The sequence below is a fragment of the Dipteris shenzhenensis genome, chromosome 2 (assembly GCF_047967505.1).
Source record: "Dipteris shenzhenensis isolate YYH24624 ecotype China chromosome 2, Dip_SZ_1.0, whole genome shotgun sequence".
Lineage (NCBI taxonomy): Eukaryota > Viridiplantae > Streptophyta > Polypodiopsida > Gleicheniales > Dipteridaceae > Dipteris > Dipteris shenzhenensis.
The window spans coordinates 33,691,218-33,716,658 of record NC_141597.1 but is presented as its reverse complement, the minus strand read 5'-3'; the positions used below and the strand labels follow the sequence as shown (position 1 = coordinate 33,716,658).

Sequence of the window (25,441 nt, the reverse complement as noted above, 5' to 3'; positions counted from 1 at the left end):
TGAGAGGTCATGAAACTAGTGTCATTATTAGCATGAAAAGGGTTGTTCCAAGATATGCGACCTTGCTGAGGGTAAATGGGGAGTTTTGATCAAAGAAAATCAAACGGACTCTGGCTACGCGAGTTATCTATTTGAAACTAATAACAATTGTGCTTTTTGTGAAATAACAACATTCTAACAAAGTTCCACTCTTCTATTATACCCCAAAGTCTATACTTAACAAGCAAATCTTCCCCCTGGCCCTATCAAACGTAAAATGGAAGGCCCATCAAAGCCACCCAAATCCAGTTTCGCACCATGGAACTTCCCTCATGAAGCAATGACACTTGGCCTGAATGCCTGTGATTCCTGATGGCTCTTCCACTTGATCTATGCACTACACACATTGCAAACCTAGAGAGACTTTTAAGAGCAGAGAAGGCAGCAGAAGGGACCGAAACTACTGTAAACAACTACATACCAGTCAACACAAACCCTGGACTATAATTTTACAGAAGTATATGGATTTAAAATTATATGAAAAAGGCCTCCCTCTTGTATGCCTTGGATGTCATCCAACATTCAACGTGCAAACAGATGTCTCGCACAAGCATCCTACTGCTGCTTAAAACGTCAGAGGCTGTAAGTAACAGAACTTCCAGCAGTAGCTTGAAGCTTGTCTCAAAGTCATTAGCTCTCTTGGTTTCTTGCCTCCGGTTAGCTACTAACTAAACCATGTCAAACCAGCAACATCTTTTCCTTTAACATCAGAATATAGCACGTGGAAAATATAGCGAGCGTGCTCTAAGTGTAGACCATATATTAATTATATATAAGGTGGTCACTCAGGGCAAAACATAGAAGCTGCCGATCAATGGAGAGGACAAGCTGACAGTAAGGAGCACATCACAGCTTCCGATGTTGACTGCATAAATAAGGTTTTTAGAACCTGCAATGGCATCCATGTGGACCTCTTCTTCCTCGCTTTCATTTTAAGACTTTCAAAGTTCAAACCATTAGATCTGTATACCCTCAACCAATGAATGATAAATTATGTATTGGTAAACAGATTGACCAGGTGTTTTGAAGTGGTTACAAACATAAGACTCCAAATGAGATGAAGGGAAACTGCTCCAAAAGCAATGTGTTCTCCTGGCCCAACATGGCTGCTACCACAAGAACTATGAACCTCATAGAAGTACAAATTATGTATGTGCATGAACAAGTTTCATAACATTGTAAGCTTGGTATAAGATCCAGGTGATCAGCTGATATCTTGGTCTCATGTATCAATCAACGCACATGCTAAGCTATACAACATCTACCTAGATGAATCCAGGAACATGCCCAAACTCATCCTCTAAAAACACGACATAGTGCAGTTTCAATCCATTAAAATTTGTACCGCTCAACCCTAGAGATCACAAGGTGTACATTACACTTCTTTTAGATTAGACCAGCAAATCATAGTGGCTACTCCCACTGTAAAGCAATCTGACTGGCTTGCGAGCCTGGCATTCTTTTGTAGCCTTCAAAAATTCGTATCCATACTCAGCTATTGGAACAAATCCAGTGCCCCATCTGCCTCCTCTTTTTGCCTGTTTACATCAAGGTATTCAGTCAATAAAACGAGGGGAACACAAAAAATTCAGTGAACAAAAGAGTGACTTCTGTAGTTGCACGTGTCCAAATACAATGTCTTTAAGTCTTGATATTCACCGTTCATTTTGCAAACTTTAGTCCAAAAGAAAATATATGACCTGAAACTACAGTTGGTGGTGTTGCTTGGTTCAAGGGACGGCCTCGGATTGACTATAATAAAGGTATTTGATGCAAGAGGTTCAGATAGTTGAGTCTCTTGGATTGACTCCATGTACTCAATGGAGTATACTTATTGTACAAGTAATATATTGCGATATCAATTTTCCAAGGTGCAATCAGAACAGAACTATGTTGGCAAAAAAAACTTTCGACATTATCGGCTAGAAAGAGGTGCTAAGAATTCATTGACAACCTACACCATAGGAAATACAAGAAAATATGGGCTAGAAAAATGACGCTAAGAGTCAACTAACAACCAACAACAGAAGATATTAAAAAACCATCATTCCATGAAGCTTTTCAGAAATCGAATGAGATCAGCCCTTGGCCATCCCTCTTTTTCTTCCAGAGAAAAGAACCATTTATTAGAAAACGATACAGATCAGCAACCCATGACCCTTGACCAATCAGAAAGACAACTAGCTGCCATGCAGCCTGCTTCTCACGATCCTAGCTCATTGCCTAGATATCCCAAAAAAATGCTAACAACCAGGGTGGAGGTCTATACCACCAGCAGATTCCTTGATCCGTGAGAGTGATGCCTTGCATATATACTCCTGCCTTTCAATGGTGTCCTGGACCCCTCTGCACTCCCAAGTTGTTCAATTGTTGACGAGAGTGGCTGTAGGTCAAGTCTAAACCCCCCTCCCCATCATCACTATGATGCTGGTGACCGTCTCCCGAATGCCATCCTCTAGAGAGAACTCCGGTTATTGTCAAGGGAGTGGGACCAAGTCCAATGAGGACCTGGCTGGAGTTGCCTACATAAAGAGCGGAGATCCCCCACACACACTCGTTCAAAAAACATAATCTAAGCATACAGTGCCCTCCAGGAAAGTTCAATCCAAGCCTTCTTGAAACCCATCAAGAGGACAATGAGAGCCTGGACCTCCTCCCGTGCCCAATCTATGGCCTCCTGAAAAGTGAAGATGTCTAGAATGCTCCTCTCCCTTAATCTGGGTCTCATGGATGATGTTAGGGAGGTGGGGACAAAGCCGCAAGCTAAAGACCTTGTCTAAGATGTTGTAGCTTGTGGCAATTCCGGGTCTCTTCACACACGCTTAGCATCGAGAGCGGCAAAGCAAAGCAACTACCCAGGGAGCGGCGCATATGCACACTATGTGACATACAGGAGGTTGAGACAAAGGAGCATATCATCTTCAGGTGTCCCGTGTACTATGAGATCCGAGGACGTTTCCACTGACTCTTCAGAGATAGTTATGGGATTTTAGCCCATTTCCTCTCCTACCCAGACCAGCGATGTTTGGCAGGTTTCATTCATGAGGCACTTAGACACCGCGAGAGGATACTCCGAGCATAGAGACAGGAGCAAACTTCTTCCTCGGTTGATCCCTCTCAGAGCTCTATCACGGAGTTCTTTCAGCTAGATCACATGGACCCCAACGAGATGAGGCCTCGACATGACGGTGACCCAGAGCCCGTGACTCGACAGCTCAGACAAAGGGTCGACACACAGACCACACTTGGAGACATCCCCTCCTTGTTTAGAGTTGGAGCCCGACCGACGGGGGTCACAGTAGCCCTAGTTAGACGCAGAGCTACGACCAGGAGACGTGCCAGGACCGCACCTCTGAGTGGCCGACAGCACTCTATTGCCGACTTCATGCCTCCACTGCCTCATCCATCTTGATATCTTGCTATTGCTGGGGATGATGATGATATTGATGATGACGCTGAGATTGATATATAGTCGACCATCGACATGACTATGTTGTACTTAGGACTTAGCACTGCCATTCTGCATTTTTGCATTTTTTGCATTTTGCATTTTGCATTGGTATGGACGCTCGTTTAGTAGCTCCACTACCACAACTCGTTGTATCAGGATTTTCACAGTCTCATAGACCCATCGGTCTTCCGAAGACTTTAATAAACTTTCTTTCTTTCTTTCTTTCTTATTCCTGTAGGATGTTGGTTTCAAGACAATACACCTTGAATCAAACCATGATAGCCATTAGCAACCTCAAAAAGTGTTGATGCACCAGTTACTTTAGGCACTATGACAAATGTCTCGTTGCCCCACTGGATCCCTGAGTTTATAATAGCACCTAGCACCTTAAAAATTTTAAGAGACATTGATGCCCTTAAATTTTCAAGAGGCATCAATGCCTACTCTAAATGATACACATAATGCAACCGTGCGACTTAATTTTACTTCCATGTTCTGGGACATTATGATGATTAAACTCTCAACTCAACTAACATGCCTGTTTTTCTTTTCTTCAAATGTCTCACCTTCCATGCATGAAATTACACATGCATATGCTGCATCAAAAATATCATTATATTGGTTATGTTGCAAACGTTCAAAAGCAAATTCCATTATCCTAGAGAGGTGTGCCCACTTGAGAAGGATATACCTCGGACTCGGGTATGTACACAATAATCGGTTGTGTGTACATCCTTGATAAGACCTGGCATAGATCCCATACACGTGATTAGAAATATGAAGCATGTCCCTTTTTCTGACCAACAAAAGTCATCTCACATGCAGCCCAAACAACCTTGAATGAAGGCTCACCAGAAGCTCAGACTCACCACCCCAGAAACTTGGATGTGTGATCCGTTTACAATACCTATGTTGCACAGAGAATGAGCATTGAGAACCTTATAGATGCTTGTTGACAGAAGTGAAACCTAATACAATCAAAATTCAATCCTTTAAAACTTATGTGAGCAATTGGTGTACTCCTTTGATGCATGGTGGGTTGGCCATTTAATCTCTGTTAGCATCAACAACACTCACCGATTTATGGACTCTTCAACTGTGATTGCAATAAGAGCTTCTTCATACATTCGGCGCTGTCTATCATTGTCACAAATAGCATTCATGACAGACACACGAAGCTCATCTAGAAAAAAATGCAAAACCTTATGAGAAAAAATCTTGATACATGTACCTTCACAGAACTAGAATATGTGCAATCTAAGAAATTGAGAAAACAAAGGTAAAAGAGGAGACACAAAGATTTTTAGGGCGAGCGGGAGTGGGGGGCGCCAGGTGGGCAGAAAAAAGAAAGAAAGATGTATTAACGTCTGCAAGAGGCCTCGCAGGCCTATGAGACAAAATGCAAAACCAAAAGGTAGCTCATACAAGCCACCAAGGGCTGAAGCAAAGGGCTCACTAAGGCCCTTGCTGAAAGCTAAAGCGCTAAGCTAGTGAACAAAATAGTAGAGTAGCAAAATATCAAAAGAGTATCGAGTGCTGAGAGCTAACACTCCAAGTACATGTCCAGGTTCCATATATCCAGGTAACGTAGTGGCTCTCTGATGAGATGTGAGGAGCTCTTGTATCTGTGTCTGTCGAGCTGTCTCCGGATGTGGTGAAGGGCGTGGTCTCCTCGATCTCTGTATCCGATGGGCTACGCCTAGGGTGACGCCTCGTCTCTGACGGTCACCTCTGAATAGACCGGACCTCGATCGTGCATGCCCTGGTCCCACTCCGTGTCGCATGTGGAGTGTGTCTCTCGTCTGGCAACATCATGGCAGAGACTCCCACTGTCAATCCATGATGCTCTCATCTCATCAAGCTCCTTTACCTCAGCCTCATCGGCAGCTGACTCACATGCATAGAAATCTGTAACAAGTGTCTGCTCTGTCCATGTCGGTGCCCTGTGGCATCAGTCCCTGCCGCTCTTTGGTCTGTCTCATCAGTATATCTCTCTGTCTTCGCACCTCAATCAGATAGAGCCCAACACAAACCTGATCGAGAAAATGGATCAGCCATGTAACTGGACCAAAGCCATGCCCCTCCTGAAAGAGGCTGTGATATCGCCCCCGGATCTCATAGTAGACTAGGCAGACACATAGAAAGTGCTCCTCTCTCTCGATCTCCCCCATCTGGCAAAGTGTGCAGATGCTCTCTGGGTATGCCTGCACCTTTCCCTGCCTCAATCCTCAGTTGATGTGAAGAGACTCGCGAGTCACAGCTAACCGATGGCGATCCTCAATGCATGTGAGACTGACGAGACCATGCTCCGAGACCCTCAAGAAGTGGCCATGGTAAAGCCTGATCTTGGTGGGGAACTCCTCTACCTCCCAAGCCCTCGCTGTATGGATCTGGAAGAGGTCCAACTGTATGACACGATTGATCTCATCTCGTGGGATCATCTTGGGTGGTGCATCCACGCTGCAATAAAGGTGAGAAGTCTGACCATCTGAATGCCGTGACTACCAAACCATGTGGATATCCGTGCGTACCATGCTGCATCAACACCGCTCTCTGCAAGTCGCCTAGAAGACTCCAATGCTAGCCTCGGTAGTCTCCACTGGGGTAAGGCCCAAACTCTTTGGAGGAAAGTCACTGTCTGAAAGATGGCATCAACTTGGAGAGGGGTCATGGCAAACTCTTCCTATATAATCTGATGGGGGACTGAGGGCTTGCTTCGAATCATCCTCAATCCCATAATCACTTGTAGCCTCTCAAATCTCTTCCACTCTATCATTGAAATATCACTCCCCGATTGCAGACAGGCGAGGATGATTTGGATGGGGGTGGCCAGGATTTTCAGTCACTTTGCCCAATCTCCATTTTTTATGACATGGGGCTCAGTGGCTTGTCTTTCTCTTACAGGACCTCAGGTTTTCTATGAGAGATTTGACTCCTCTCAGGCCATTTCGGTTCGACGTCAACGGACTGAGTCCTGTTCGTTGGATGTGGTACCACACCTTCCTTTTACAGCTGTACATGCCTCTGTGGATACTTCTTGGGAGATTCTAGCGAGCATAGCATCCTGGCATATCTGGAGAGCCAGATGCACTGAGGCTTTGGAGGGTACTCAAGTTCATCCCTCGCACACATTGGCTAGTATCTGGACAGACACCCTACATACTTTGATGGCCGTATGGACGGGTATGCAGGGAGACTCCCGTGCAGCCTCAGCTAGGAGGGCTTCTTTCTTCAGGGAATGGAAGGATTCTCCTTTCTTCTCTGAGACTACTACAGGGTTGAGGTGGCACTTTCAGCCTCAACCTTGGTTGTTTTCCACCTCACTCTGAGGGGATTTTTTATTTATCCTCATGATTTCATGATGTATTCCGCTTTGAGCTTGCTCTCGCGGGTTTTTTCTCTTACTTAATAGAAGTCTCTTTCTTGGAAAAAAAAAAGTATCACTCCCCCAGAAAGGTGTTGCATACATGGCAATCAGTCACCAGTACGTCAAAAAACCAACCCTTCATCGAAGGGTTTTGGAAGTGTGCCTGGAAGCACCATCTCTCTAGTCAGACCAGAGCACCCTGTCCTCGTGTGAGTCGTGCCATACCTACATGGGTCATCATGAAACTTGATCCTGTGAACACTACCCCAAATATGTGTAAGACTGCATTATCTCCACTGGTTCGTTTCGGTATGTGAAACTATGGCGACCGGACATTGCTCGCGAGGTGTTGGAAGATCATAACCTTGGTTTTCCCAAGGTTGACTCTCAAGTCTCTCTCTCTCTGCTAAACACCTCCACAGCCTCTAGATAATTCTGCAATCCCTCTACTGAGGATGATATGAGAACTATGTCATTTGCAAACGGCAGTATCTGCACCATCAGGTCAGCCAAGAGTGAACCCTCTCCACCTAGGCGATCTACAAAGGAAGTGATCTCATCAATATAGAGTCAGAAGAGAGTCGGTGAGAGGCCTTGTTTCACTCTGATAGTGCTCTCAATCCAGTTTGATAGACCTCTTGGGACACGTACCCTCCCTCTGACGGACTCATATAGACTCATGACCCCCCAAATCATGATCTCCGGGAGTTGCAACTCCTGTAAACTCCTGATCAAGCGAGAGCGTGGGACAATATCAAATGCCTTACGAAATCCTACGAAGCAAGTGTAGACTTTCTGATGTCTTGATTTCGCCTCCTCAATGATAGCCCTCAAGGTGAAAATGTGGTCTAGGGTGGAGTGTTGCCTTCGAAAACCTGTCTGCCCAAGAGCCCGCTGCCCGTGATCCTCTGTGTGGCTGCTTTGTGTGTGTGTGTGTGTGTGTGTGTGTGTGTGTGTGTGTGTTTGATATTGATAATGCATGGGATTCTTTTGCTTCCAAAATGCAAGTTGTAATTAGAGGTTATGGCAAGTCTTACATGAAGACTATGAGGGAAACTGTTGCTCAGGCTAAATTGACTTGCCAAGATCTCACTGAACTCAGTCAACTTCGTCCTTTGTTCTTGCATGAGCAAACAACACTATGCCAAGCTAAACATTGTCTCCAAATCAATGATCATAGGAAACTTGCCAAATGGGAGACCAAAGCAAGACAAAGACCTTTCATCGATAAAGGCTGTTCTTCCAAAAAAAAATTTAAAAGCTTGCATCAGAAGAGATTAAACACAAACATTTGCAGGGTGATTATGCCGGATGGTTCATGGACTACATCACGGTCACAGCTTGCTTCTGTTTGTATACATCATTTTTCTCAGCAGTTTGGTTATGCAGATCCTCCTTCACAGCAAGTTTTGTCTGCAAGAAATTTGCTTCTACAGCATGTTTCTCCTATTATCTCCACTACTCAGGCTTTGGAATTGGAGGAACCTTTTACTGAAAGGGAATTGTCAGATGCAATTAAATCATGTGGTAGATGGAAATCTCCAGGATGGGATGGTCTTACAGTTGAGTTTTTCTTAGAATATTGGCCTCTTTTGAAGCATACTTTGCTGCATATGGTGAATTCTGCTTGGCAAAATCAGAAAATGCCAAACACATGGAAGAGAGGTCTTGTTAAACTCCTTCAAAAAAGCAAATCTCTGAATCTTTGGATGACTGGAGACCTATCACACTTATGCCAGTTATTTACAAATTTACTACTAAAATGATAGTTGATCGCATAAAAGGTTTATGTGCATGATGGGTTGCATCCTGCGCAATATGGTTTAATTCCTCGTAGGCATATCACAGACAACATTGCTAATGCTTATGTTGGAATAGAATATGCCAAATATATGCAACAGGATGTTCTGCTATTGCAAGTTGCTATTGCCAAAGCTTTTGACACTGTTCAGTGGGACTTTATTTCACAAACAATGCAGGCCTTGGGATTTAGCAAAAAAATGCAGCATGTTATCAATTGGTTATATCAAGAAAGTAAAGCTACCTGCATACTTTCAGGGGATATTTCTACAACCTCGACTCTTGGTTTTTCTGTTCGGCAAGGCTGTGCCCTTAGTGCTTTACTATTTGCCATAGCCACTCATCCAATGCTTCAATATATGGACCATCTTTTGGACAATGGCATGTTGTATGGATGGAAATTCTTGGCAGTCACAGCATGATCGCTCAGGCATATGCTGATGATTCTTTCTTTACCCCAAAAAATGCTCAGAGTGATCTCTCCTTGATTATGTAGGCTCTTTGCACATATGGCTTGGCTGCTGGTTTTCATGTGAATTTTCAGAAATCCAAGCTCTTGCCGTTGCATGCTAAAGACTGGCATAGTCTTTTGTGGCCTGGGGAAATTGTTCCACCTTCTCAATTGATTCAACATCTTGGCTATCCTCTAGGTTGGGGGCTCGCTCATTCTCAACAAACTGATTGGGTGCTCACAAAGCTGAGGAAAAAACTTGAATATTGGAAGCTTGCAACTTGGCCATTACATGTTCGTTTGCGAATAACGCAATCCATTTTAGCATACATACAATTCTATCTACCCCTCATTATGTTTACTAAGGCAGATTTGGCTTCCTTTATGTATGCTATCATGGAGATTTTTTGGCGTTCAAAAAATGGCAAGAAAAGTCTCAGATTACTCTCTACGCATCGTCTCTGTTCTCCAAAAATGCACACGGGTTTGAACATACTCAATATTCAAGTGCATATACTTGCTCACAGAGGGAAAATGATGTTGCAGTTAATGCAAGGGGATCAACCTTGGGCTTTCATGATCTGCTCTCTTTTGTTACATATTGATACTTCTGCTTTTGGGCATTGGCAGCCTACACAGTGGGATTTTCTACTTGGCTCTATTCAAGGCAAGATCAGAGGGCTGCCCTTTTGTCTCTCGTTTGCTTCTTGATTGGAAGCATATTCTATCCCACTTAGAATGGAATGGCAAGGATTCTTTGTTGGGAAATTCCTTGAGGGCTGAGAATAGTTATTGGTCCAAAGTATTCCACCCTCCTTTGGCTATACAAGAACCCAGGCGTTCTTATTTTATATCTTTCAAAGGTATTGCTTCTCTAGTGGATGTACTTCAGGATGATGGCACTCTTTTATCTTTTTCTGCAGCTGCTAGCAAGTATGGTTTGGGAGCTCATTATCGTCCTTTATGGCACAAAATTTCAGAAATGCTTCAACCTTTCTCACTAGTACCTCGTTTGGAACTTCAAGATAGGCTTGAGGATTGGACTCTCCATTCTTCCTCTTCTTCAGCCCGTCCTTTGAAGTTGTCGCATATCACAATGCCTTCTCCGTATAAAGTGTTGTTACCTCCGTCTTGGGTTTCTGACAGTGCCAAATCTGTTTGGCATATGGATCGCCCATCAAAGTGGTGGAGAAAGCGGATGTGTCTCCTTTGGCATTATAAAGTCCCTCTTCGGCAACAGGTTTTCCTCTAGCGAGTCCTACTTGCATTTTTCCATCTAGGTAGTTACTCGCGCATAGACATATTGCCTCGGCTGTTTGCCACTGATGTCTACATTTTGCTGAATCTGTGCCTCATATTTTCTGGCACTGTCCACATACTTGTGATTTCCTCGCTCTCATTCGTCAGGGGCTTCGAGCGAGATTTCCTACTGTTACTTTTGGCAGGTTCTTCTCGTTATTTGATTTTCATCCAGCTAGAAAAGGTTTTGATTTATTTTTTGTTTGGGTGCACTACTGGGCACTTTGGACTCTGGACGGACAAAAATCAAAGTCTTTGGTGATCCTACTTTTCCATCTTTTGTTTTTTTCAAACAATCTCTACGGCAATCGTTTTATGATTGCTTTCAGACTCATCTGATTGACCATGATGTATATATGCCTTATACTGAGATTTTCGGTTGAGTACTAGTTACTCTATTTTTGGAGTACCTATGAATGTAATTATTTCATAGCAATAAAATTTTCTTCTCACAAAAAAAAAAAGAGTGTGTGTGTGTGTGTGTGTGTGTGTGTGTGTGTGTGTGTGTGTGTGTGAGAGAGACAGAGAGCTTTATTAAAGCCTGGTAAATAGCTCAAGGATCTATTAAACTCAAAAAGACGTACATGGAGAAACAAAAAAGGTAAGGAGTGCTAGACAACACAGCTCCCAAATGAGAAGACAAAATATACATGTGCGTTATATAACCATCACTCTGCCATTTGATGCATAAACACAGTTTTAAGTATCAAGGAGTGTAGCTCTTCAGCACTGGGGGTTCAAAGGACAAAAAAAAGAGCGTCAAAAGAGTTCGCATCATTAGATAACATGAAACAAAAACTAGGAAAGAGACATACCCTATAAGCAAAAAGATACACTTATGCTCTCATTAGCACTTGAGCATAAGCTGCCGTATGCTTACTACGATACAAAAAGAAAACAGGGGAGGGGGGAGGATGGGGGGGGTGGGGATTCTCTCTGACCAAATACACAACCCAAAGCCCAACACTCAAGGAGAATGTTTTGTCTTCGGCACCTGTGTCATGACAAGAGAAATCACTAATCCATGATTAGTAGACATTGAAAACATTAACGACAATCGTGTAACATGTATTTGTATTTATGATGGACACCGACCGATTTGTTATGGTGGTGGATCATCTCAGTAGATAGGACTAGTCGAGCTAGAGCCACTGCTTCAGACGGCATTGAATTTGGACGTGATACTTATTCTATTAATAAAAATGTGCACACACGTGTCTAGGTCCTAGGGGCAATAGGAAGGGAAGGGTGCATTGAATGGTAGATGCATTCATAGGCTAAGGGTAGGTGTAAATGGGAAGATGGAACTTGAGTGATCTCAAGGGACATTTATGAAAGGGTATCACCCTTTCATTGTGAATCTCACCTAGCATTCTTCATTCACATTGCATTCATCCACCATCTCTCTCCCACCTTGCATGTAGGTCGAAATAGAACCAAGTACTCTCACGAGGGCGCTCTTCCCCATTGGAGGGCCAATTGGCATTCAAATTCTACATGCATAGCACACATTTGCATTCTTGAGAAAGCTGGTTCTTCACATTTGGTATCAGAGCTGTGACAATCCATGGCCGAGACAGAAGAGTGTGCGGGACAGAGGTACGAACAGCAGGCACGAGCGTACTAGAAGGCTGGCTGCTGCAGGGAAGAGGGTCGTAAAAGGAGGCGACGCGCAAAAAAAACTGCACGCAAGGCACAGGTCAAGAGAGCAGCAGGAAGGCCACGTGCGGGTGGAAGAAAGGGCACGCGAAGCAGTGGGCCTACGTGGGCGCGGAAAGGTACGAGAGCCCGCAAATCTGTGTGCGAAACAGGCCTCCCACAAGCACCCATGTGGAAAATATGTTCGCGAAGAAGGCCTCCACACGGACCTTGTGCAACAAAATAGGCTTTTGCGAAGGCCTTCGCAAGGACCCCGTGCTGCAGTCCTGGAACCCATGATTCCTCAACTTTGGAAGCCCTAAGGCAAGGACTTTCTCTTATTTTTATGGTCTTTGGACAAGGAACGGGGTGACTCCCCCCCTGTGCGAATAGACCCTTAAAACCCTTAAACCGTGAGGAAAAGAGACCCCCCCCCCCCCCGTTCTCCCCAACAGAAAGTCGGATTGGAACAAGATTTTAAGGGGGTGATCCACCCATCAAGTACCCCCTATAACGGTATCTAGAGCACCATTCCACTCAAAACAAGAAGCCCAAATAGAGTATACCAGTTTACAGCATAAAAAGAAGGAAGAAAGACTAAAAGAGAAGGAAGAAGAGGTCAAATGAAGTAGTTTTTCGACACAAGCGAAGCGGGAGTCGGATAAGTACCACCAACTCTACAACACTTGACTTTTGTTGTAAAATAAACCCCTTTTCTGAAATTACAGCAAGCCATTTTCTCTTGTATTACTAAAAGGAAAGAATGGCAGGAGGAGGGATATTTAATAATGAACTTGTCCTTTTTCCTCCACTACCAAAAGGACATAGGGAGAGAACACCATCACCTCCTCCTGAAGAGGATAATGTAGATGAGAGTTACACACATATTGAGTATGATAACCCACGTATAGAATTACTTCATCTCTCCTTCAAAATCTCTTGATAGGGAGTTTTCCTTCAGAAATGAAAGGAGAAACGAGTTCATCCAAGAGCAAGGCATTGAGTTTACGCCTTTAATTCAAAATCCCATACACATGGATTATAATCCAAGTGCAAAAGGGAGAGAGGAGTCTCCCGTTGATAAGCCGGTTTCTCAGCTTAGCCGTATGATTGAACGGTCCATTATGACAAAATTAGGGACTAAGAGAGTGCTGAATTTTGGGGATGATGATTTAAGTACCCCCTCAAAGAGAGCTGAATTCCAACCTCGAGAGAGAATAGAATTCCCAAAGTATGATGGAGCAAGAGAGGCGGATAAAATCCTCAATTGGATTCGCTATTTTGAGCTATATTTTGCCCATGAAGATAAGACTGACCACGAGAAGCTTGCTCTTGCCACACTGCATCTACAGAAGGATGCTTTGATGTGGTGGTCCTTCTTACAAACGGAAAAGAGCCTATTCTTCGATGGTCCAAATTTGCAGAGCAACTTAAGGCCACTTTCATGCCTCCAAGGCATGAAGAAGAATTGACCTTCTGCTGGGAAAGGTTCACGCAATTCAAAAACAAGAGTAACACTGAATTTACAGCTAGGTTCTGGAAACTCTCTTTAGAGTTACCTGAGAAGAGTGAGGATGATAAAAGGGAGAAGTATTTAGCAACCCTAACCCTGAAAGTGAGGTGTGAGATTGAAATGTTCAACCCAACCACCTTGAAAGACCTCACTAAATTGGCTGAGATTGCTGAGAGGAAATTGAATCCTCGTAAACCGTTCAACAAAGGAAAGGAGAAAGCTATTGTACAAAATGTTAATAGCCAATCACGTCTTGGATGGATACCATTTCCTTCCATGACTGATGATGAGAAGAAAAAGCTAATTAAGGAGGGTAAATGTTTCGGATGTAAGAAACATAAGCCAGGGCATCCATGGCATAAATGTCCTACTCTATTAGCCAAAATTGTCAAAACCAATTCTGTAAAAGGGAAAGGCAAAGCATCCAAGCAGGAGGGTGAGGCTTCTACCTCCTCGTTCCAAGACTCTACAATGAACATAGAACCAAGAGTAAATGCTATCCATTCAGCCAACACTGGTGTATGGATGTGTGAACTGAATAGAGAGTAGGCATATTCATTGTAGAGGATGGACAGAGAATAAATATTTTTCTCCTCCGTGTAGGGCATCTGATAGGATAAATAGGGGAGTTGGAAAAAGAGATTGAAGGTCTATAGTTTCTATAGACTAAGTAACTCTCCATCGCAAAATCATCCATAGCCAAGGTCTACCTAGTTCAATGAAACATTTGGGTGAGAGAATCGTTTTAATACTGACCAGTTTGTTGAGAATGTGTTTCAGCTTATTGAGCAGAATACTGTAAAGGGATTTCAGCAGCTAAGTATTCAGAAGAGGATTCTGAGCTTGAAGAGATACTGAAGAGGCACTGCAGTGGTACTTCTGCATTTTGAATATTCAGCATCAAGAGGAATCAGAACTTGAAGATGGGATTTAAGTTCTGATTCAGAAGAGATAGTGTACTACCAAGAGAAGATTATTTGCAGATTATGACGAGGAGATGCAAATACAGAAGTAAAAGAGAAAAGCATACGCAAGAGAAAGAGACAAGAGAGGATCCAGAACAGGACTTCTGCCCATTCAAGCAGGAGGGAGTGTCATGACAAGAGAAATCGCTAATCTGTGATTAGTAGACATTGAAAAGATTATTATATATTATGCGCCAATGGTGTAACATGTATTTTGGACACCGACCGATTTGTTATGGCGATGGATCATCTCAGTAGATAGGACTAGTCGAGCTCGAGCCACTGCTTCAAACGGCATTGAATTTGGACATGATACTTATTCTATTAATAAAAATGTGCACACACAAGTCTAGGTCCTAGGGGCAATAGGAAGGGAAGGGTGCATTAAGGTGCATTGAATGGTAGATGCATGGGTCATAGGCTAAGGGTAGGTGTAAATGGGAAGATGGAACTTGAGTGATCTCGAGGAACATTAATGAAAGGGTATCACCCTTTCATTGTGAATCTCACGTAGCATTCTTCATTCACATTGCATTCATCCGCCATCTCTCTCCCACCTTGCATGTAGGTCGAAATAGAACCAAGTACTCTCACGAGGGCGCTCTTCCCCATTGGAGGGCCAATTGGCATTCAAATTCTGCATGCATTGCACACATTTGCATTCTTGAGAAGGCTGGTTCTTCACAACCTGATGGGTCCATAAAGTGCACAATTGGTGCATGTGTACCCCCTTGTGTCTTTAGAGTATGGCACCCGCTATCCAACAAACGTATTCGCGCCAACCCATCATGCAGGGAGGAGTTTGAGCATCAGCAACTTATCTGGCATCCAGAGGTCTGAGATGCGGAAGGACGTATGTTAGGTTAGAGGACGCACATCAGTTGGGCTTGGTGAGACAGTGGCCTAGCGAGATTGTTCAGAGCTTGGCAACGGCTTCCATGCGGTGAGACGGCTAGGACACAGGCGCTTGCTCATTTGAGAGGGGTAGGCACTAGGATGACAGAGATCGAGGCAACGATACCAGCTTCTTGGTGGGAGGGCCTGACATCACCCTGGACCCACATTGCTGGGATGGCCAGTTCTTTGCGGATAGGGTACCCCTTAGGGTTCGCTTCTACAGGGACACTCTCTTCTCTTTCTGCCATTGTTTCTACAAGGTGGGACCAAGTGGCCAGCTACAGGCGGAGTCGGAGAGTGATGGCGGGAGTGAGTGTGACTTGTGGGGGTTGGAGTCGCATTGATTTTCAGTCTAGGCAAGGCCTGGCACACCTTCTTTTCACACCCTGATTTTCAGCTTGATTGCGTATATTCTCAAAAGCATACTAGACTCGTTTTCAAGCCGCATATCTCTAAATGGAGCATTTCTTTTAATGACAAAGGGACTTCTAAGCCCAAATATTTGCAAGTGCCACTATCGCCGCTACTTTGTCCTTGTAAATGAGCATCGGTAGGTGAAACCCCCTTCTTGTTTTAAGCAGCCTTAGTTTAGTTTCATCTACATTGCCTATCAGCCGAATGTGTGCACAACAGGGCTTCAAATTTTACATTGGTTTGCGGGCATCCTCAATTGAGAGCAAAGAGCAAGATCACATCATCTGCTTGATGCAAGAGCAAGATGACCCTCAATCTGTTCCTGGACAGCATATTGCATAATCATTTTTTTCAATATATCAATGGATGCATGAAAGAGACAATGAGATACAAGGCAAGATGAAAAACTCCATAGGCCTAACAGAATATGTGAGAAGGCCAATCAACCAAAGAGTCCAGTTAGAGACTAGCCACGGGATAGAGTTAATCATCAAAAATCTCATGGTGAAATCAAAAGTCAAATTGGAGTGGTGTTGACCAGTTAGACAGCATATTTATGTTCAGCCAATTTAAAGAGTTGAGAAATCTCAGTCCTTCATTACAGCACATCATTATTTCAACTTCTACCACATGTTACATGCCAAGTGACATAACTGACACATGCCATCAGTGCCTTGTGGCAAGACATGTGGCCAGCTTAGGTTCACATGACAACCCTTATGACAAATGGCATGGCAACACACACGTGGCATCATATGACATGCCACACTACACATGGTAGCATGCCACATAGACTCCCATCCTTTGGCAAAGCCAATTGGCACATGGCACCCTTCGTCACCTTTGGGACCATGTGTCCATCTACCCACAAAGTATTAAGGGAATTCACCACAACTCTCTAATTGGGAAAGGCAAGTTTCCCAAAGCCATAGCCCACCACAATCAGGTCATAGTTCTAAACTAGAGGCCAGCGTGTGTATGTATGTATCTACACCCCCCCCCCCCCCCTTCACAAGACTAGAATATACCCATAATTACTGTTCCCATGACAGATCTAGAAGTACCTTCATATGGAATGAACCTCAAAAAAAGAGTTTTGAAAAATTAAAAATAGTTGTAGCTATCTTAAAGGTAATGGATCCGAATGACCCATTCGTGGTTGCAACAGATACCAGTAATTTTGCTATTGGGGTAGTACTTTTAGAAAAGGGTCGATTGGTAGCTTTTGAAAAAAAAAAGTTAGATTATGTTGAATGACATTGCTCGGCATATGATAATGAACTCTATGCTATAGTTTATGCTTTAAAAAAATGGAGGCACTATTTATATGGTGCTAAATTTGTGAATATGAATATGCTTTCTTGGATTTGTAATCGGCCAAAGCTTAGAGGTAGAAAAGCTAGGTGGGTTGAATTAATGCAAGAAACTGATATTCAATTGACATGTCCAAAGGGGAAATTGAATGTGGTAGCAAATTCCCTAAGTCGAATGCCAATGGTTGATAATTGAGTATTACTGAATTCCAAAATGATTTCCTTGAGTCCCTTAAAGGAAAATGTGAGTTTGAACCTCACTTTTCTGAAATATTATAAGGAGGGATCCAAAAGGTTGAGGAGCTTTCATTGAGGGGTCACATGGTAGTGGTGACACACCATAGGTTGGTGATAAGGGACTTAAGTGAAAAAATATAGTATTGAATATAGCCACTTGTTCTACGAAGATAGAGCATGTATCCTGGATAGTAATGACATTAAGCGCCAAATTCTTTTTGAGTGTAATGATCACCTCGGTGTAGGAGACCCAAGAATTCAAAAGACGTATGCACTTCTAAAAAGAAAATTGTTTTTTCCTGGAATAGATAAGGATGTCCAAGATTATGCATTAAAATGCAAAAAGTGCCATGTCAATAAAGCTGAACATCTTAAGGTAGGCGGTCTGCTACATCCTTTTGAGATCTCGTCTAGCAAAGTATCTCCATGGATTTTGTTGTTGGATTACCTAGGACACAAAGGGTCACAACTCTTGTGTGGATTATCTTGGATCGGTTAACTAAGACGGCTCAATTTATTCAAATCAGTGAAGAGATTAAAATTCATGAATTAGCAAAGCTATTTGTAGACTTTGTATGGGCTACCAACCATTATTGCTAATGATTGGGATTTTAAATTCGACAATCATTTTTTGAGGCTGTTTTATGAAGTTGGAAACTACTTTAAATGTGAGCATTGCGGATCATCCACAAAGTGATGATCACAAACTGAAAGGGTCTATCAGATCATTCAGGATATGCTTCAAGCATATGTAAGCAAAAGGCAAACTAATTATAAAATTGTCCATATTAGAATTTGCATATACTAGTACCAAACATTTAACCACGGGTTTTAGTCCATTCACAATGATTTATGGATTTCAACCTGTTGCAGTGGGGTTCGAAACCGAGAAGATTCAAGCAGCCAAAGACGTTCTTAAATATAAGAATTAAATGCTTAAATTAGCTAAGGAAAACATTAGAAAGGCTCGAGATAGAGCAAGAAGTTATGCAAACCCACACTGTAGAAAGGTGAGTCTGAAGAAAAAAAAGAGTCTGTTTTAGGGCGCCAAAATCTCCAAAAACCCTAAGATGGGTATATGTCCAACGTTACCTCCTAGGTATTGTGGACCATTCCTAATAGTTAAGAGAACTTGACATCCAGTTCTTTCATGTAAGTGGGGCCTAGGCTCAAAAGGAAATTAGGAGATGATGACAATCTCATTGGAAATGAAATCCTATTGAACCTGCATCTCTACCACATGAACCAGGAAAGATTTTAGACAAACAAATAAAAAGAGCAAGACATACAATATATCAAGAACCTATTTTTTAGAACGTTTCACTTTTCAGTGTGTATGTTTTACTCACGATGTGTACATCCTCAAAACTCATGTCATCCGTTAACATAGGATACTAAGTCATAGCGCACACATTTTTATATTTAATGGCATACAACCCTAGTTTCAAGGACTAAGACTATCATTTCTGTAAACATTCAGAAAATTGTGAAGAGCTAGCTGCTCAAGAGGAGACCCACCCGCTTTCTTCTGCTCTTCTCTTGGACTCAATATCAAGCCTTCATTGGTAGCCATTCCAAGTGCCTGTCAAAACTTCCTTCATATGAAAAACAAGATTTCTGGTAAAAGATCACACACTGACCAATAAAGCCTCTACATGGCACATGCTTTCAATGCAAAGAATGATCATGCTTAATAAAATGACTACTTTATAAGGATACCAGCTTTTAGGAAACCAAAGACCAGTTTCTGCATTGCAGTTGCTAATGCAAAACATCATAGACGTCCATGAGCAGCACATTATTTTCTACCATGCTTCACCTTACCAAAGCACGAAACATGCACCGGCCATCTCCAGTGACCTTGTGAACTGTAAAATGCTCTAATTTTTTCACAGCCGGTGAAGTTCCCTGCCTGCAAATACAGATTAGAAAACAAAGATGAGCCACAATAAACCTTGTGCGCTTCAAACCATTCAGCAGGATGAGTAGAGACATAACAATACATACTGTGCTGAGGCAATTCTTGCAAAGCATTGATCACTTCGCTTTGATTTCCCCAAAAAGGTCAGTGATGTAGAGGCAAAGGGTGTAGCAATCTTTTTCCCCTCATTTTGGTCTACCAGCTCAAAAGTTGCACTGCCAGTGGCAAGTTCTTGCATAAGCTTTTCTGCATGACAAAACCTTTCGAAATTGGATATTGCCTGACTTGAAACTTGATTTTAAGGGGAAAGGCACTGCCAGCATGGGTAACAAGAACATTAAAAATAAACAAATAGCATCCTCTATCCAGCCAGTGGCTAACACACATACAAATTACCATCGGTGAGGGACCATCCAAACCGCAGAACAAGAAAACTTAAGCATTGTCATCTAATGTTACTCTGGCATTGCAAGGCCTGGATTTACATTCTCCAAAATATATATAGGGAGGCATCCTCGTAGCTTGCTAGTAAGTCATGCCCTCTAGCAAGAAATTTAAGATATTTGTACACAAAATACAATGTTGCAGTTCTAAATTGTCAATAGATATCCCACCATTCTCTATTGTATCAGCAGGAGCCTTACTTGGAGAACCGACCGGAGCCAGAGATAGGCTGTTTGGAAGGATTTTTTGCTTGCTTTGAAGGCTGGTAAGAGACTCGTATTTGCTCCATTAACTTGAATATCCAATCTATGATTCTAGCATTTATCATTCTGTAATTTTTGCAAGCATCAAACTCCCCTAAGATACTTCAAGACAAACCTGACATTAAGGGCTTTTGTGATGCATAGATAAACATGTAATCCATGTTTAGAATAATCGGAACAGATTTAAAAGTTCAAAAGAATTCTTAATCGTCCTTCATTATTGAATTTCATCGGTGAAAGAACCCAAAGCTCAACCATTACCTTTACCTGTGGTACCAAAACTTTAAGGTACACTAGATGAAATATTGTGAATGCTTTCTGCATATCCTATTCACAGTACTTGTTACAAAGAGGTGCACACTCACACAGAGAAATGCTAATGTTATCCTTTCACATCTCAGTGCAATACATACAATAGAGCTAAACATTAATGGCTGGAAAGATGTTCAACGACTTCCTTGCCAGCCTATTTTCCTGTTGGAAATGAAGCTAAACATGCTCATGCCATAGGTAAATAGTTGTACAGAGAGAGTCAATCAAACGCTTGAAGATATGCTATGCATACATCTAAACAAGAGAGTCTGATTGATTGAGCAACATTGTCTATAGAGCTGACCAATGGAAGTACGAGCCGCCAAGGACTTTCTTGAAATGACATTTGGCACCCCAGATCCGTGACTCGGAGGTTATAAGCATATCAGCTGGAACAACGCGACAGTTGCCAGCCCAGGGGAGCAGGACACAAGACTGAGGATGATAAGCAGCCATCCAAGAGGCGTGGCAGGAGAACTACAGCATGCAGACGAGGACCCTAGGACTGGAGAGTGGTCTTGTGTACTGCAGTCTAGGGGAGGGTGTTGTGCACGCCCCATCCTGCACCAAGATATCAAAGATGGCCATTCTCTCAATATGGTACAATGGTAGAGGATCAAAGTTGATGGGCAGTGGGGCAAGCTATCGAACCTCAGCCAGATAGACTGCAGGATCAGGCACATTAGCAACTCTAGTTGTGGAAAGGTCACCCTTTTCAGAAGGTGCAATGGGCTCCTAAAGAGTACCTGCATAGACTTGGCAAACTACACTAGTGCCCTTCTTTACCTACACCACTTTAGCGAGTTGGGGAATGTTTTTTGGCTCACGGAGAGCTGGCATGCTGGCCAGATTGAGGACTTACTGAATGAGTGCCACCCTAGTCCAGTAAGTGCCACCCTAGTAGCCAAGTAGCGCCCAGCTTGCGAGGGGATAGTTGTGGCCAGAAACAACACATGGCATATCTGGGCTCTGCAGTGCAGAGATAGTACTAAAAGACTCCAGATAGAACTGAGTTGTGGATCCATATATGAGGAAAGATGAGTTTGAAGTAGTTGCGATATTACTTAAAAATACACGAGTCTTACCAAACCCTAAAGATGTTTAAGTATTCTAAGCTATCTCCCAAGTATCGTGGACCATCCAACATCAATTTAGAGACGTAGGTGAGCTTGCTTGTAACTTAGCATTTCCCAGAGCAATGTAAAGTACACCATAATTTTCCTATAAGCTAACTAAAAAAGGGGTTGGTCCAAAGTCACAATTTGATAGAGGATCAGATCCTGTGTCAAGTTAATGGTACCACATACTCTTCCTCTTGAAGTTTGAACCAAAAGAATCCTGTTGCAAGGAAAGGGCAAAAACCATATAGTGAGGGTAGAATACCTCATTGAATAAAAGGACAAACTGAAATAAAATGTGTAAAACAAGCTCAAGAAAAGAATTCTGAATATAGTTTCTAAAGATACAGACAAATTAATGTGAAAGTCACTTACAATGTGGTAAGGTTTTGAATGACTCCTTAGTAAGAAAGCCATGTCCAAGAGAGGGTATCTGAGAACAATGACAATGAAGAAAGCCCCTGGCTGAGGGCATAGGGTTCACGGCCCAGTCCATAGGGTAAGCCTAGAATGCAATAACCTTAGAGTGAGTTGTTAAGAGTAAGGGATGCTTACTGTCATGCTAGAACAAAGCACATTGAGGTGAATTATCACTATGTGCGGGAGAAGGTTTTACTAGGTCTTATTGATCTAGTTTATGTCAGCACAGAGGATCAGGTAGCTGACATATTCACAAAAGCATTGGGCGCAGAGAAGCTGCGCAAGTTCAGAGACCTGCTTGGTGTGCAGGAATTGGGATTTAGCTCGAGGGGGAGTGTTGAGATATCGAGCTCCACCCGAGATATGCCAAGGTGACTGTTGTGCATTTATGTCACCTACTTGTTAGCTGGAGATGCGGTTGGTACACCGCCCACGAATAATAGCTGGATGACAGCTATCCTTATCTACTCTAGTTTGTGGCTCAGTTAGTATGCCACCTTAGTTAGTTGAGTTTGGTTTGAGACCCACATATAGGGTTCTTCTATTTTCTTTGTACTAGAGTTCTTTTGGCTTTCACAACTAAGAAGAGGAAAATTGTTTTTAGCCTCCACCTTTGTGTGTATTCCCCCATTGTGCATGTGAGAAAGCCGCAAGTGAGACTCATTTTCTCTCTCCCACTATTTCCACACTATCTCCATCTAGTTTATGCATGGAGGCAATGTGAAGCTTAAGTGAGACAAGAAACAATCAAGAAAGACACAAAATCTTCGTGCTAAAGTGTCCATGGGTGGAGGAAAGGCAAGGAGGTTCTTGTCCAACCACAATGCTGATAAAGAAAAACATACATTGGCTCAAAGCACCCTAGGTTGGGAGTACTGGAAAGCTTTGTGTGAGTGCACTACAAATCAAGCTTCACATCCACAAATTGCTACTTTGAGAGCAAAACTGTGGACAAAGCTTGTCATCCAGCAGAAGCATCACTTCAACCCTCTCCAAGCCTCACTCAGATAGTGCAAAGGTAAGCTGAAAATTCAACCAACAAGAAACTGAAATGGACTGCAAAGAATGAAGGCAAAGAAACTCAGATTATACTTCCACAAAAATGTGGGGAAAACCTGCCAAGAAATGGCTATACTTCCAGCAATGGAGGCTGGGATAAATACAGCCAATAGAAGGCTGAATGAACTGTGCTTTAGGGCTGCTTCCTCACTCTTCCTGCCTGGGTTTGGGTGCCTTCCATGGGGCGAAATGAGAAGGGTAAGGCCCTGCTTGTCCAGTCTATGGATGACCAAGAACGGGCCAATCAGCCTGATGGTCTGGCCTACCAGGGGCCAACCAGTCTGCCAATTGTTCCGTGCCTTTTTTATACGTCGACAGACCCTCCCTTTGATGACCGACCGGTTCAAGGGTCCTATATTAGGGCCCTTTGCTGGCCCTAAAATCCTGCTGCAAAACAGGCAGCCTGGGCCTCAAATATATGCAGCTCTATTGATACTGCTGTTCTCACTCTTAGATCAGAGTTTCTTCTCCCGTTTCCTGCCCAGTGTCTCTACCCGAGGTGCACTGCCCCTATGTCCTCCCCATATGGGGGCTCACCGGTGGGCAGTGACATCCCAACCTGGGTGCCTCTAGCCTTGCATTGGGCTTGGAGCATTAGGCTTGGTGGCATAAGGTGGCCGCTCCCTATGGCTTAAAGAACCAGACCAAAACATTCAATTGTCCTAGCCCACCAAGACGAAAGGAGTCTCTTCTCTAATGTATTGCTGACGTACTCACTTAAGAAGCGGCCATCAGAACTAAGCGGTGTAATGTGGGAAACGTTGCACAACATGCCAATGTTTCTCTTGAAACCTCGAACCAACCCCATATACCCATGGTGTCAAGTAACCTAGCACGTGAAACAAACAGATGATGTTATGGTACTTGAAGATTACCATGTTTTTTAGGACAGTTGTAAATGTGGCACCTTCCCTCATTGTTTAAGAAAAAAGTGTCAAATTTCAGGAGTACATTATGAGCACCAGAATCTGGACACTTAACCTCCATTGGACAACATTTACGTGTGACTGTAAAAAAATTTTGTGTAAAAAGGGCAACTATGATGGGATAAAACTTCACGTGTGTCCAATACTCCAGATCATGGTTAACGTGAGTTTGTAAAGCTGATTTTGATATTCCTTTATATGTTCCCACAATGAACAAATTTCAACCAACTGCAAAAGCCGACGTAAACGATTAAAATCCACCTGAGTTGATTAGCTCTTAATACTGCCCTCCAAATACAGCATAGAGGGCCGTCTCAGCGCGTACCCCGAACCAGATTAAGCGTAAGGCGCTAGCCTCTAAAGTTGCTCTCACCTCGGAACCGTAATGGCGCGCAATGTTCATAGGCGGGAATAGCTGTCAAACCAAACTGATGTCCACTACCAGCTAAATGCTTTGTAAGTTAAAGAACGAACGTTGTTTGTAGTTCACCCAAATGTCTGCAGTCTACATGCTAAGAATGCGAACGGAAAAGGGATCTAAGGATCTTCGGTTCAACTTAAGCCACTACTTGGGTAGTTCAATATGTGTAAGAACTTGTACAGATATCAATACCACGAAAATCACAAAAGCAAAGCAAGAATTTCGTTTCTAATGGGTAAGGGCGTACCAGTTTGAGACAACCCAACTGACATGGCTGTGAAACTACTGGGCTTCAGCTAAGATTACGGCCTGCATGGAAAGGCTATCAAATATGTGGATTGTACAGTTGCCCTTTCTCTTATGCTTTTGAGAGGAATCACACCTCCCTTAGTGATGTCTTGCCCTTTCTCTTTTACTTTTGAGATGAATCACACCTCCCCTTGGAGGCTTTCTTTCTCGTCCCTTTTGAGAAGAATCCCCCCTCTCACTCACCAAGGTTTCAACCTTGGAAGAGCTTCACCAAGGTCTTAGCTCGTGTGTTCGTAGCTCCTCCTTTCCATTAGCTACACTCTTTGAATTATCTTTTTGGGATTGTGCCACTTACACACGCAATGACAAGTGATCATCCAAGATCACAACGCTCGAACATGGTGCTCTTTAACTTGGCCAATTCTCCCGTGCTCATTGTAAAGAGCACCCATGACAAGCATATTGTTGTCCTCTTTAGAGATGTATATTGTTGTCTCTCACTACAAGCATATTACTATTGTTCTTAAGCACTACATATGTATATACTAGCCATCTTCCTCCAACTTCTCAAGTGGCTATTGAAGATACTGGTCTTGTTATACTAGAAGAAAGGCTTGCTATGGAGGATGATGCATCCCAAGGAGTACAAGAAGTACAAAGTCAACAAAGCTAAATCTTAAAGTTTCAACAAACACCTCACAAAAATACACAATGCATCAATCATGTGCAAAGAAACATCCATAACAACAATAAATTCTTATTTAAAATTATTGCATCATATGTTTTACCAAAATCTTGAGGGCATACTCTTATGCGGCAGTGTCTATCTGGTTCACCCTTAATGGACAAAAAGGTGCCATATGTATGCATGCCATGAGTGCCCTTTGGGGGCCCTTAAGAGTATACACCCACTCAATCTTTCAA

General features: G+C 42.9%; 1 protein-coding gene across 4 annotated transcripts; it reads right to left on the bottom strand.

Moving 5' to 3' along the window:
* Positions 1–906: 906 nt before the first annotated feature.
* Positions 907–24,858, bottom strand: LOC147904657 (Cysteine proteinases superfamily protein). Of its 4 annotated transcripts, none has more exons than XM_087395087.1 (8): positions 24,516–24,858; positions 19,392–19,551; positions 19,209–19,296; positions 18,903–18,966; positions 4,568–4,673; positions 4,326–4,397; positions 4,182–4,235; positions 907–1,577 (listed from the first exon to the last, which is right to left on the bottom strand). In XM_087395087.1, exons 1-8 carry the CDS (start codon positions 24,538–24,540, stop codon positions 1,535–1,537), a joined length of 612 nt encoding a protein of 203 aa, XP_087251213.1. In that variant the 5' UTR covers positions 24,541–24,858; the 3' UTR covers positions 907–1,534. The 4 variants fall into 4 exon arrangements, with proteins under 4 accessions (XP_087251213.1, XP_087251220.1, XP_087251207.1 ...); XM_087395094.1 differs by having other exon boundaries at positions 4,360–4,397; XM_087395081.1 differs by lacking the exon at positions 24,516–24,858 and adding an exon at positions 24,221–24,393 and having other exon boundaries at positions 4,343–4,397.
* Positions 24,859–25,441: the final 583 nt, after the last annotated feature.

Excerpts from the sequence above, each read along its gene's own strand:
- LOC147904657 (XM_087395075.1), bottom strand. The coding sequence starts at position 24,540 with ATGTCAGTTGGGTTGTCTCAAACTG. Across the intron at positions 18,967-19,208 it reads GGTGCATGTTTCGTGCTTTG|GCACTTGGAATGGCTACCAA; the intron begins GTAAGGTGAAGC and ends AAGTTTTGACAG. Across the intron at positions 4,674-18,902 it reads AGAAGAGCAGAAGAAAGCGG|ATGAGCTTCGTGTGTCTGTC; the intron begins GTGGGTCTCCTC and ends ATTTTTTTCTAG.